This window comes from Acomys russatus, chromosome 14, assembly GCF_903995435.1.
Source record: "Acomys russatus chromosome 14, mAcoRus1.1, whole genome shotgun sequence".
Lineage (NCBI taxonomy): Eukaryota > Metazoa > Chordata > Mammalia > Rodentia > Muridae > Acomys > Acomys russatus.
Window position 1 is genome coordinate 37,811,153 of NC_067150.1, and position 13,932 is coordinate 37,825,084.

Here is a 13,932-nt window from a genome sequence, read left to right on the forward strand (position 1 = left end):
TCGAGGCCAGCCTGGTCTACAAAAGAATTCTAGGACAGCCAAGGCTACACAGAGAAACCCTGCCTCGAAAACCAAAACAAACAAAAAGGAAAACAGAGAAAGAAATTCCCAGGTAGAAGCTTGGCTCCGGAGGCTGGAGAACAAGTACCATTGGGCTCCTGTGTACAGTTGATTTAGCCACTTAATGCCCATGGCCCTATCTATCCCGTGAGACAAGATGAATGACGGACCGCTTGATTGGTGCGCAAATGAAGGCATGAGATGTCCTCACTTGATAAATGCAAGAGCTAGCCTTTGAACCCTGGCAGTCTGGCTTCAGAGACCTGACCATCTTCAATTACACTAGTTCTCGGTGAATACACAGCTGGCAAGTTATTCAGAGTATCAAGGGAGTCCTGGAGTGCCTATCAAAGAAAGCACTACAAAGAGGCCATAAGGGCTGGAGAGATAGCTCGGAGGTTAAGAGCACTGTCTGCTCTTCCAAAGGTTCTGAGTTCAATTCCCGGCAATGACATAGTGGCTTACAAGCATCTATAATGAGATCTGGTGTCCTCTTCTAGTGTGCAGATATACATGCAGGCAAAACACTATATACATAATAAATAAGTAAATCTTTAAATTAAAAAAAAAAGGGCCATGAGATAGCCTTGCAAGTAAATGCACTTGCCACAAGACCTGACAACTTAAGTTCTTTTCCCAAGATACCCCAACACATGCGCGCATGCGTGCGCGCACACACACACACACATACACACACACACACACACACACACACACACACACACACACACACACACACACACACACACACGTTAGACTCTGGGGTAAAAATGAGCCAGAGTTCTGCCCCACTGGAGTGATAGGAGCAGTGTGCCCTTCCACACATGAATTATGACATAGACAGACTCTAGCAAGCAGTGTGATCCACAGGGGTCTTCTCAAGATTGATGCTACAGCTAAGTTGGGCCATATCTAGCCCTTAACCAAGATCTCCCAATTTCTGAATCCTAATTCTGTTAGTTGCCCAAGTCCCTGGGACAGGAGGTAAATGGCAGGGGAGGACTCGGTGGCAGAGGCTTAGGCCTGGGCTCCAACTTAGTTGCTAACCCCACCCCATCCTACCTAGGAAGTGAAAACATTGATTGTGGGGAGGGAGTAGGAGAATTGAAGACATAGGTGTTGTTTGTCTAATACGTTGAGATCTATAGGCTAAGGCCTCCCTTGCTGTCTCCCTGGGCTGACAGCAGGCCTTCACCATCAGCTCCGTGTGAGCTGTTTCCCTACAGCTTGTGTTCAGCCACGAAAGTGATTCACAGTTCATGATGAGGAAGTCTCTTTCTGTTGTGGAATATTGTGCTCACAGTTACAGAAACCAATGGTGATGAGGTTTATATTTAACACAGTACTTCTACCATGCAGCTAAATGCTCTTGCTCGCTGTGTACAGTTGGAGAATAACAAATGCTTATGGAAATGAAAACAATAAACATAGTCAAATGTGAGAGGGGGAAAAAGCTCTACACATTGTCTTAATATTACAATAGCCCTTTAGAATTTTGTTTTCATTTTATTTTTATGTGGGTATTTTGCTTGCATATATGCGCACACACTACATGCATGCCTGGAAGCCTTAGAGGCCTGAAGAAGACATCAGATGCCCTGGAACTGGAGTTAGATGGCTGTGAGCTGCCATGTGGGCCCTGGGAACTGAACCCAGGTCCTCTGCAACAGCAGCCAGTGTTCTCGCTGCTAAGCCAGCTCTCTTGTTTAGGACAATCACTGCTAGTTTAGGTCACTACAGAAATACTAAAACTTCTAAATGCTAAATTTCCAAAATTCTAAAATATAGATAGTACTTTAAATAACCAGTCTTTGATCTTTGGATTTAGAAATGTATGTGCATTTCTATTTTGGGAATAGTGAATCAAAATTTAAATTATAAACTTGACGTGGGAGCCTATACCTGTCCATATGAACAAATTTTGGGGTGGGGGAGATAGGAAGATTATGAGTGCAAGGCCAGCTTGCAATATATAGTGAAATATTGTATGTATTAAAAGCAAATCAAAGTTGGGGGGGTGGTACACTTGGGAGGCACTGACGGGCAGCTCTCTCTGAGGTTGAGGCCAGCATGGTCTACAGAGCAAGTCTGTAGCGTGCATGTCCATAGTCCCACCACCTGGAGGCATGATAGCAAGTTCAGTGCCAGCCTTGGCTACATAGTGAGAAGTAGTTTCAAAGACAGGACAGGGGGGAGGGGAAGAGACAGAGGGACCAAGCTGGGAGGGGATATGAGAGAATATGAGACTGTCTTATTTGTGGTTTTCTTTTTGGAGAAAGCAGTCAGCATTACTGAGACACTCTGAGTCACAATCATCTGTAAATCCAGAGCGTATAAAGAACCACAGACTTCTGAAAGCCACGTGGCTCTGTGCCGAGACTCCTTGCAGGCCTCTCGGTAGTCGTGTGTCTGCAGGGTCGTAGTCGTGTGTCTGCAGGGTCGGCTCTCTGTTCTGACCCCTGTCCTGGACAGAGCTTGTGAGTAGCAGAAACCACAGCAGTGTGCCAGCCAATGTGCTTCTGGATTCTGAAATGCACTTTAACTATTTCAAGTTCATTATCCGTGGAAATGGATGTTTTAGGGATTTGCCTGCCAATTACTTTTTGTTCCCATTTTCAATTTTGATAGACAAATAGAACTCTCTGGAATTTGAATTGCTGTAAAAGCAATCTATTACTAAGAAATAAACATTGCTAATACACATGCTAAAATTGTCTAAAATATAGACTTTGGTGCTGAACACTTGGGAATCACATATATATTTAAGCATATGTATTGGGCTTATGTTTTGTTGACTGGAAAGACTAAGAGAAACTAGACCAAACACCTTCTTCCACATACTTGGAGGAAACATGGGTTTCTGGGTAATTGCTTTTCACACTCTCACAGTGTCCTCTGGCACCCAGATGTCTTCTCTTTCCACCAGCTGAAAGGAGCTGTATGTGTCTTCAGGAATCTGACTTCATTTCTTTCTTTTTTCTTTTTAAAGGTTTATTTATTATTATGTATACAGTATTTTGCCTGCATGTACACCTGCAGGCCAGAAGAGGGCACCAGATCTCATTATAGATGGTTGTAAGCCACCATGTGATTGCTGGGAATTGAACTCAGGACTTCAGAATGAGCAGGCAGTGCTCTGAACCTCTGAGCCATCTCTCCAGTCCCTGACTTCATTTCTTTGAGACCGTTCATTTGCCACAGACCAGAGAACAAAGCTTTCAATGCCCCATACTTTGGCACTACTTGAGAGGTTTAAGAGTGCCAGGCTTTCTTTCATGGAGTCAGCCCAGAGGTTCTGGGTGATCCAGTCCCACAGAACTCGTTTCTCCTTGTCTGACATGATTTGCAATGCCTATCTTACCCATCCCCTGCAGTTGCCAGAGTCAGTCTTCAAGACCTTTAACCCTAAACACTGAATCATTACCAGGTCTCACACATGCACGCACGCACACACGCATACACACACGTACACACAGACATGCGCAACACCTTTTTGGGTTCTCCTGCTCCCAACATCTCACTCACACGATCACCATTCCCCACCTCATGCTGTTTTTGTGGTTTTTTTTTTTTTTTTTTAATCTAATTCATAGTTTTCCGACCATGATTTCACTTGCTCCATTTGGAACATGCTTGTAGGGTGACTCTGTGGCCATGCCGCCTTTGGAGTTTATACAGCCTGTCACCTACTGGGTAAGAGAACTGTTTCATAAGCTATGCTCGGTGCTACCTCAAACACTAATAATGTTTTTGGTTTTTTGGGTTTTGGGGTTTTTTGTTTTTGTTTTGTTGTTGGTTTTGGGAGTTTGGGTTTTTTTGAGACAGGGTTTCTCTGTGTAGGTCTGGCTGTCTGGAATTCATTCTGTAGACCAGGCTGGCCTCAAACTCAGGATCCACTTGTCTCTGCCTCACAAGTGCTAGGATTAAAGGCGTGTGCTACCACTACCCAGCTACTAAATTAATAATCTATTTTATTGTTTACAAGAATGCATATTTGGGGCTAGAGAGATGGCTCAGAGGTTAAGAGCACTGACTGCTCTTCCAAAGGTCCTTAGTTCAATTCCCAGCACCCACATGGTAGCTCACAACCATCTGCACTGAGATCTGATGCCTTCCTCTGGCATGCAGGCAGAACACTGTATAAATAATAAGTAAATACATCTTTTTAAAGAAGAATACCTATTTTATTTTATGTGCATTGGTGTTTTGCCTGCATGTGTGTCTGTGAGGGTGTTAGATCCTCTGGAATTGGAGTTATGGACAGTTGAGAGCTGCCATGTAGGTGCTGGGAATTGAATCTGAGTCTCTGAAGAGCAGCCAGTTCTTTTAACTGCCGAGCCATTTCTCCAGCCCCTAGGAATCTATTTTAAAACATAGTGTTTAGATTAAGAATTCTCTAGGATTGGAGAAAGACCCTAATCACACAAGCCTGGTAACCCGAGCATGTTTCCTGGACCACTGACCACCTTCCCTTTCCTGGTGGAAGAGAACTGAATTCACAAAGTTATCCTCTGACCTCCACACATAGGCCATGGTGTGCGTGCATTCATAATAAAAAAATGTATAATAATAAATAAAAATTAACAACCCCAGAAATTCAAATACTTAGGAGACATAACACAGGAGGATCGTGAGTTTAAGATTAGCCTGAGTCTGGCTTAGCTTTAAAAACAAAGCAACAACAGTAACAACGAAAATGAACAGACTTTTAGTATCTGGCCAAGTTTCTTAATTTCTCATTCTTTCAATCTCTTTTTTTTTTCTTTCCCTTTCAATTTCTTATAAAATGGAGATAATAGTAATAGGTGTTGGGTGCAGGTCGAGTGCTTAAGAAATTTAGTACTCTGACTGCCACACAAATATTCAGTCTGTGCTAATATTGTCGGCTAATGTTTCTGAATGAATCACTCTGTTGACCTTTTCATCTGTCCTGTTTTGACCCCATACGGCAGCACCCCTAACACTTTATAAAATGATGGGTTCTGCCAATTGCAGCTTGAAGCATGTGACTGGCTGCTCTGTTGTGAGTCTTTGGCATTTTCTATTTTCATTTTTGTTTGACTGTTTCAGACAGCCTCACAGTGTACCTTAGTTTGTCCTAGAACTTCCAGCACTGGTCACGTAGCTCAGGTTGGCCTCAAACCTATGATAGTCAGTCAGCCTCCAAGTGCTGGACTTACAAGCATGAGCCATTGTGCTCCACATTTGTTGTTGTTTGACTTGGGGACAATGTTCACTACACACTTGGCCTTAATGGTCCCCCTGTGCCAGCTGACAGATACCAAGAGGATAGGTATACACCACCACCACTAGCTTCTTAGGACATTACAGTTGTCAGCAAGGTTTGTCACAGTCACTGGTGCTGTGTTCTTACACCTGCAACTTGGGGGACCTGATTCATGTTAGGACCTTGGCGGTGCATGGTCCTGAAAGGTCCAGTGTCCATCTTCAAAGGTTCTCGTTCTCCAAACATAAGTCTCTGAGTCTTTAGATGACATCCTAAATGCCAGCTGTGTGTTACGTTTCTAGTGAAAGTGAGATTACCACATCCTAGACAGAACATTCCTTTATCACAGTTAGAGAGTTTTGAGAACTCAGGGTAAGTGACCGAGGAGTTCATCATGTCCCCTTGTTACCCAGAGCAGTGATCTGTAAAAGGGGTACAAGCAGCTGTGACCAAGGTATGGCCTCGCCTGCACCGTAACATCCCCACCCCCACCCCACCCCCCACACGTCCCCTAAGTACCCCCTAGATGGCTTGTCACAGCTCATCAGCCAGCACTGAGGAAGCCCTTTCCCTCGTTGAGCCATACGTTCCACATCGCTCCACATTCAGACCTTTGGACAGCAGAACCTGTCCCAGCCTTGTCTGTGGAGCATCCCTCAGACACTTGAAGAGGAGCCCAGAGCATCCTTCCTGCCCACATCTGCCTTTCTCCATGGTAAATAAGCCTCATAAATTCTTCAGTTATGTCACTCATCCTTCTGTCATGGAAACAAGGAGAATTTTTGGTGAATTCCATCTTTTAATGAACGTAGAGGGGTTTTACACACACACACACACACACACACACACACACACACACACACACACACCTTTACCCTTGCATAGTTTAGTATTCCTCTCAAGCAAAACACCTTCAGCCTCCTTGAGAAAATTCTCTTCAAGGACGGAGCCGTTCGTTGCCATCTCAGATAGAGTGCCAGTCTTCATTACAGCGGTAGGGCCATTCGGACGCCCACTCCTCAAAGTCAGTTGAAGGCCTGTCAGTGGCAAGTCCACCCTGTGCATGCTGTAGTTACCATTCTAAAGGAGGATTGAGTTTCCAGGGCCCATGGTGATTTGGATGAAGATTGCTTGGAGTCACTTGGAGCAGACAGAAGCAGCCTGGGGTGGGGTGGAGGCTGCTCTCCTGCCGTGTCCCCACGGTCCTGAGTCTCAGCAGCAAAGGGACAAGTGAGGAGCCACTTTGCAGTGGTGTCTGGAAGGGCCGGCAGCTCACACCTTTGCTCTGCTTCAGTCCTGTTGCTCATTCGACTGTCCTGTGGCTGTGATTTGGGGTTTGGATGCGTTCGTTGCCTTCATTTCCACCCTTTTCGTATTTTGTGTAGAGTAGTACGTTCAGATCTCATCTGAATTCAATTTCATGAGCTATATGACACCAAGAAAATGTGGCTTGATGCTGAGTTCGGCCATGTTTCACCCTCTGCAACAGATGAAAAGTGTTAGCTTCTGATCCTCTGCCAGTTTCTGTTCCATATAACAGGCAGGATCAGTGCCCTTGCCCTTGTGCCATTGACATGTAGCAGAGGTCCCTAATCTTGGGCCTGTAGATGTCTAGGGAATCTTTGCAAACTGTTTTGGCTCCTTGAACAGTCAAAAATTAGTGAAAGTTTGTATATGTAATTTCTTATGAGTTTTCTGTGGAGAGCCTTCAGGGTCTCTCAGGATAAATAATAGTCCAGGGTTTCACTATCCTGGAATTGAGCTTTGCATTGGGACTTATTATGTGACAGGTTCTGTTTGTTTGTTGTTGTTTAAAGAAATTGCCTAGGAAAGAAAATCTTTGTCTTAAAGCAGGCCTGTTACAAGCATTGTTTGGCTTGGTCGCCCGGTGTCCTGCACTAAAGTTTGTGTGGAAAGACCAAAGGAAAACAGTGGACTGCCATCTAGAGGCCTGAAGAACAATTTCACAATGTCCAAAGCATGCACTGGCCTTTGTGAATTAGGAACACACTCACATACTCTTTCTCTCTCTCCCTCCCTCCTTCCCTCGCTCCTTCTCTCCCTCCCTCCCTCCCTCCCTCTCCTCTCCTCTCCTCTCCTTCTTCCTCCCTCTCTCTCTCTCTCTCTCTCTCTCTCTCTCTCTCTCTCTCTCTCTCTCTCTCTCTCTCTCTCTGACCATAAACTTGTGTGTCAGGTATGCTGTGGTGCTGGGCCTTCTAGCCTTGCTACTAGATACAATTTTAGAATGGAGAGGCCATAGTCATTCAGATCTGAACAGCACTTGAATAATATACCTTTGCTCATAGAGCAAAAACAAGTTGAAATTTTTATTTGTAGTCAGGAGCATAGCCTTGTGGCAGCTAAGTGCATTAACTTTTTAAAATCTTCTTTCTTCATTTGTAAATGGGGCTCTTGATAGTATGTAACCTAGGATTATTATGAAGATTAAATGAAATAAAAAGCATTTTCACAATATAGACTTGTCTGATTAAGGTGAATATTCAAAAAATATTCATATTTTCAGTCAATATTCAGTTCACATTAGACATAACAATCATTTTTGGTATTGGATATTTCATATTGCATTTGGCAGTAGACAAGATGCATGCCTTGCATTGTGACAGAATAGTAAACAAGTACAAATATAAACAAGATAAGTCCTTAAATAATTCGTTAAAGGAAAATCACATGACACGACAAAGCGTAACTAAGCCTGTTTTCATGTCAGAGGACAATGAAGGGTTTCTGAGGAAGTGACAGTTGGGTTCTTACCTGCATGGCAAGGAGCCTGCCATGAGAAGGCCTGAGGAACAAGCATAGAGGCCAGACAGTGGAGAGAGCTGCATCTGTGGGGATCATACTTTGAGGTCCAGGACTGTGGATTTTCATTCTGAGGATTATGAGAAGAAACTGTAGAATTATTAAAGCGGTGTTGGTCTAGCCTTAGCTTTAGAAAAATCCCCATGGAGAATAGGCTATAACTGTAGCAAGAAGAGAAACAGAAAGACCAGTTAGGAACCTTTTCTAAAGGTTTCTAAACAAACAGCGACGGCTTGAGTGAACTGGTAGTGGTTTGGGCAGCTGAACCCCATTGGCTCTGTAGGATTAAGGCTACACAACAGTTGTGGTCAAGGGTTAGGGAGATGATTTGTTGGGCAAAGTGCTTGCAGTGCTGCATTTGGACTCCCAGCACCCATACAAAAGTAAAGGTGGGCATGGTGGTGCACACCCATGACCCCAACACTGAGCGTGGGGCTGGGCCGATTCCAGTTCACTGGCCAGCTCGTCCAGCTGCATTGATGAGCTTCATGTTTATGAGAGACTCTGTCTCCGACAATAAGGTGGACATGATTGAGGAAGCGATCCTAGCATTACCTCCAACTTACATGCTTGCTCACATAGGCACATTGTCCTGCACACACATGTACACGCACCCAGGTGGACAGCCAGACTATTGGTTTGAATCTGACTTGAAAACCATGTGATTGCAGACTCTGTGCGCAGTCTGGGAAATGGAAGGATGACAGCCTGCTGCTCTTAGGGTTGTGTTGGGGCTGAGATAGTAATTGTAAAATGCTCTGAACAATCCATGAGTTACCACGGCCTCACCATCCCTTACCATTTTCCTCATAATGACTGCTCACACATGGTCATTAGAGCTTCCAGCTTATAGTCGAGAGACTTTTGAAACCAAGCAGCTTTGAAATCAGAATATAGCGTTCTGATTTTAAACCCTTTGTTCTCTCTCAGTATAGCCTGGAGTATGAGTCCCCAGAGAGAAACATCTATTGGCTGAATCTCTGTCAGCTCCACTATATGTTCCTGTAGTATTTAATTCATATTAAGAAAGTTCTGAGGAGCTGGGTGATGGTGGCACATGTCTTTAATCCCATTACTTGGGAAACAGAGGAAGGCAGATCTCTGTAGCCTGGCCTACAAAGCCACGTGTAGGACAGCCAAGGCTACATAGAAATACCCTGCCTTCGGGAAGGGAGGGGGCCTGGGGGAGTAAAGGTATGGGGGTAGCGTAGCCCAGCACACACCTTTAATCCCAGCAGTCTGGGGAGGCAGGAGGATAGCTGTAAGTTTGAGGCCAACCTCTACAAAGCAAGTTCAGGACAGCCAGGGTTACACAGAGAAACCCTATCTTAAAGAAACAACAACGAAACAAACAAAAAAGCAAGCAAGTTCTAAGGTGGCCTATATACACCCCCCCCCCCCGCCATGTCCCCTGTGCCATGAGAAACTCCAGATCCCTTGACTTTTGAAGAGATATATTTAACACCTAACCCAACGTCATTAATATGCACGTGATGTGTATAGAGGCTAGAGCTGACCAATCTGAGAACCTCTAAGGTATTGAATCTCTATAGAGAACATTCTAGTCTTCCTTCTGTTAAAGGGGCAGACATCATAGAGTTGATGCATTCGCCCCATATTTTTCTTGTCAGATTTAGTGGAGGCATTGACCAGACTGCTCCATTTGGATTTTCTTTTTCTCCATCTGTCTGCTTTGCCCGTTTCCTTCTGGAGTAAGCAGTGGAGTAGGTAAGGATCAGGGCAGAAGAGAAGCATCACTAGAAGCAGGGAGCCTGAGAGTCTACCTGCTGCTCTCGCTTCCAGTGCCTCCCCCGCCAGGCTGAAGGCAGGCTGTCTGTCTGTTGCAGAGTGTGAGCACTTGATCCGCCACATGCTGGTGTTAGACCCAAATAAGCGCCTCTCGATGGAGCAGATCTGCAGGCACAAGTGGATGAAGCTGGGGGATGCGGATCCCAACTTTGAGAGGGTGAGCTGCCCCCACACCCCCCATCCCCCCCACCCCCCACCTCAAGAAACTCCTCCAGCAGTGATTGTAATCTGCCCAGGACCTGAAGAGATGAGCAGCAGGGACCGACTGCTGGGTAAAACCGAAGCGGCATGTGAATTCAGCAGGGAGCTGTGGAGAGTAGTGACACTGCTCCTTACCATGTGTCCCTACGTCATAGTTTGTTTTTGACTTCTGAGACATTATACCCCCAGTTCTGCAGCTCGCTGCCACCAGATGCCTCTCTTATCTGAGAGTGCTCATTTCAACAGCTTCTGTCGTAGACTGCTGCTCCCCATGATGATCCATGTACCCCAGGAGTGCAGCAAACAGGAGGTTCCTGTCAGCTCATAGCTGATTGCCAGCCTGTTTTGCTTAAGACTTTGTATGAGACCCAGAGAATCTGCAGCAATGGGGCATAGAACAGCTTGGCCAATACGTATTACATGCCATGTTGATGGCGTTAACCAGGGACTTGACAACTTGCTTCTTTCCATGTTACAGTTAATAGCTGAATGCCAGCAGCTGAAGGAGGAGAGACAGACAGATGCTCTCAATGATGATGTCCTCTTGGCCATGGAAGACATGGGATTGGACAAGGAGCGCACACTTCAGGTACTTAAGAAGGAGTGGGGAGATAAGATAAGTGGCCCTTCCTCTTGCCTGCCTTTCCTGCATTGTTTCCTTTCCTGCATTGTTTCTTCCTGAGCTCTTGGGTCCTTCCGCTTTCATCTTTTCCTGCTCCTTTGCCCTCCTGGGGCCTGGGAAGGAAGGAAGAAGCTGCTTTGTGTTCTGCTGGTGGTGTTGGAGGTGTGGTCCTTGAGGTGCCATCTCATCAGGGCATCACTCTCTCCCCTTCTTATTTCATAGTCTTTAAGATCAGATGCCTATGATCACTATAGTGCAATCTACAGCCTGCTGTGTGATCGTCATAAGCGACATAAAACTCTGCGTCTCGGAGCACTTCCCAGCATGCCCCGAGCCATGGCATTTCAAGCATCAGTCAATATCCAGGTGGGCAATATCTCTAGTGACCTAGGTGAGGACAGGTTACACCAGGGTAAGGGCTAGCCGCTGCGTGCCAGCCTCTAAGCAGGAGAGATTCTTGTCCATCCCTGGATCTGCAGCTGCAGCTCCTCTGTCAGAGACAGTCACAGTCTGAGTCTTCCTTTGAGAAAGAGGTCAAAATTTTATTTTGAGAAGTAGTAAATCGTCATGAGATACCATTCTCCCTAAAGAATGCTTCCTTGCTGTGCCTTCTGGGAGCGGAAGATCCAGACTTTGGCAATCAAGACTGCTTTGAGTATAGTCCTACCCTTGGGAGTGGGTGGCAGAAGACGATAAGTTCAAGGACAGCTTGGGCTACGTAGCAAAACCATGTGAGAGAGCTAGAGAGAGGTGAGGGGAGAGACTACTTTGAAGAGCTGTCAGTACTTCCTCTAGTGTCTCAAGTCTTTGTGTATCTACGTGTACTGCTTTCCAGGCAGAGCAGACAGGTGCCGCTATGAACATCAGCGTCCCCCAAGTTCAGCTGATCAACCCAGAGAACCAGATTATAGAGGCAAGTAGCCATGTGTGATCACTGGCAACTGAAACCACTTTTCTTCCCATAGCCACAATTCCTTTTTTCCCTCTGATTTATTTCTGATCAGTTGTGTTTCCATCCACCTCAGCCTGACGGGACAGTGAACTTGGACAGCGATGAGGGTGAAGAGCCTTCTCCGGAAGCCTTGGTCCGTTATTTGTCAATGAGGAGACACACGGTGGGAGTGGCTGACCCACGGTAAGTACCTGGTCAGCATCCAGCCCAGTACTAAGGCAAAAGGTCCCATCTGGCTTGGTGCCTCCTAAGACCACTGAATAAGTGGCCAAGATACACCTTTAACACATCAGGAGCCATGCTAGACCATAGCCAATTGGACTGGTTACAGTCTCCCTATTCCCATGTCAATAGTATAATGGCATCTTTTTAAATTTTATTTATTTGTTTGTTTGTTTTATTTTATTTTATTATTTTTTGGGGGTTTTCAAGACAGGGTTTCTCTTGTAGTCCTGGCTGTCCAGAACTAGCTTTATGGACCAGGCTGGCCTTGAGCTCACAGAGATCTGCCTGCCTCTGCCTCCTGAGCACTGGGAGTACAGGTTTGTGCCATCATGCCTGGCTGTATGGTGGCATCTTTGTCAACAGTGATGGAATTCTTCTCATCTAAATCACCCAGAAATGCTCCTTAAAATTCAGTCAAGTTGCCGGGCATGGTGACACACACCTTTAATCCCAGCCCTCAAGAGGCAGAGGCAGAAGGAGCTCTTGAGTTCAGGGCCAGCCTTGGCTATATATTGAGTTCCAGGACACATAAAGAGACCCTGTCTCAAAAAAATAAGTAACTAATCAGCCAACTCCGAAAGTGTATAGAGATGGGTTGGCCTTGTGTTCTCTATCAGGGCTCTCCTAGAAAGGGAAGACAAGTGCTTGACACAGTTTATCTGTGTGGACAGTTAGGAGCACTTGCAGGGTTCAGTCTCTTGCTCTGCCCCAGAATGAACAAGAGTCCCCAAAACACATTTTGTAGTGTGTTCCCCAAAGGCTTCCTGTCACAGTGTTCCCTGAGGCCCCCATATTGGGAAATGGACTGAGGACACCTCGCCCCACTTCTACCCTGCAGTTGAGGCCTGCAGCATGAGAATTGCCATCTCTTGATGGAGTGTTTTCTTCATGAGCAGAGAGAAGGCTGCACTACGCGTTTTCCTGAGGATCCAGCTCGGGGCAGAGCTGGCCTGCTTATAAATGTCTCTTTCTGTCCCCTGAGTGGATCTCCAGGAGCAACGCCCATGCCTGGTGGTTTGCTTGTTTTATGTTATTTGTTCTCAGCGCGTGAACAACAAGCAATAGAAGGGACACTTTGGTTCCACAGCATGTGTCACTGCTGAGGGGTGGAGTTCTGAGTCGGGATTAGTGGAAAGACCTCTTATTTAAAGTCTGCTGGCCATGACAGCTCCGAACATCCAGTTCTTATCTGTCCTGCTAGCACTGACAGTAGTAATTGCATTCTTTCCCTGTGACTCAGTTGCTACTTCAGGCAGGCATTGTCTTAGCGGCTGGCCTGCACTCTCTAGAAACTTGCTGTCCGCCTCCAGACTTTGAAAGCCTGGGCTGGAGTCATGCCAGCGTTTCCTCTGTCGGCGTTCCAGAGGGATCAATGAAGAATGGCACTCCCCAGGAGCTCAGAATGAAATGACAGAGTGAAGTTCCTCACAGCAGACTTCCGCTTTGCTGTAGGATCTTAGAAATAGAAATTGAGGAGAAAAGCAAAATGGGGAACTTCACTTTCCAACGGGGTAATGGGGAAGGTGCTTGCTCTTCGAGCGTAAAAGACCTGAGTTCAGATCCCCAGCACCTGGGGAAAAGCCAGCTGTGGCAGCCTCTGTTGTAAGCCCAGCTTTGTAGGCTGGAGACAGGCAGATCCACGCAGCCCATGGCCAGCCTGAGCAGCGAGTCCGTGAGCTCCGGGTTCACAGAGACCATGGTAGAGGAAGACTACCCCCCACCTTTGCCCTCTACCACACACATGTTTACTGTCATACACATATCTGCACACATAACAAAAAAGATGGAAAAGGCCAGGTGGTGGTGGAGGCACTCACCTTTAATCCCAGCACTCGGGAAACAGAGGCAGGAGGATATCTGTAAGTTCAAAGCCAGCTTGGTCTACAGAGAGAGTTCCAGGACAGCCTGGGCTACACAAAAGAAACCCTGTCTCAAAAAAACCAACCAAACAAACAAATAAAAACAAAAGTTAAATAAATAAACATATAAATAAATAAAATTACTGTCCTGGGTATA

The 13,932-nt window shown here is 45.9% G+C and overlaps 1 protein-coding gene across 1 annotated transcript in view; it reads left to right on the plus strand.

The window, feature by feature from the left end:
* Positions 1-13,932, plus strand: part of Sik3 (SIK family kinase 3) — a 214,628-nt gene that overhangs the window by 176,171 nt on the left and 24,525 nt on the right. Inside the window, exons 7-11 of the mRNA XM_051156351.1 lie at positions 9,955-10,073; positions 10,596-10,706; positions 10,962-11,105; positions 11,575-11,652; positions 11,765-11,874. Of these exons, the coding sequence (XP_051012308.1) occupies positions 9,955-10,073; positions 10,596-10,706; positions 10,962-11,105; positions 11,575-11,652; positions 11,765-11,874 (562 nt within the window). The remainder of the gene's footprint in view (positions 1-9,954; positions 10,074-10,595; positions 10,707-10,961; positions 11,106-11,574; positions 11,653-11,764; positions 11,875-13,932) is intronic.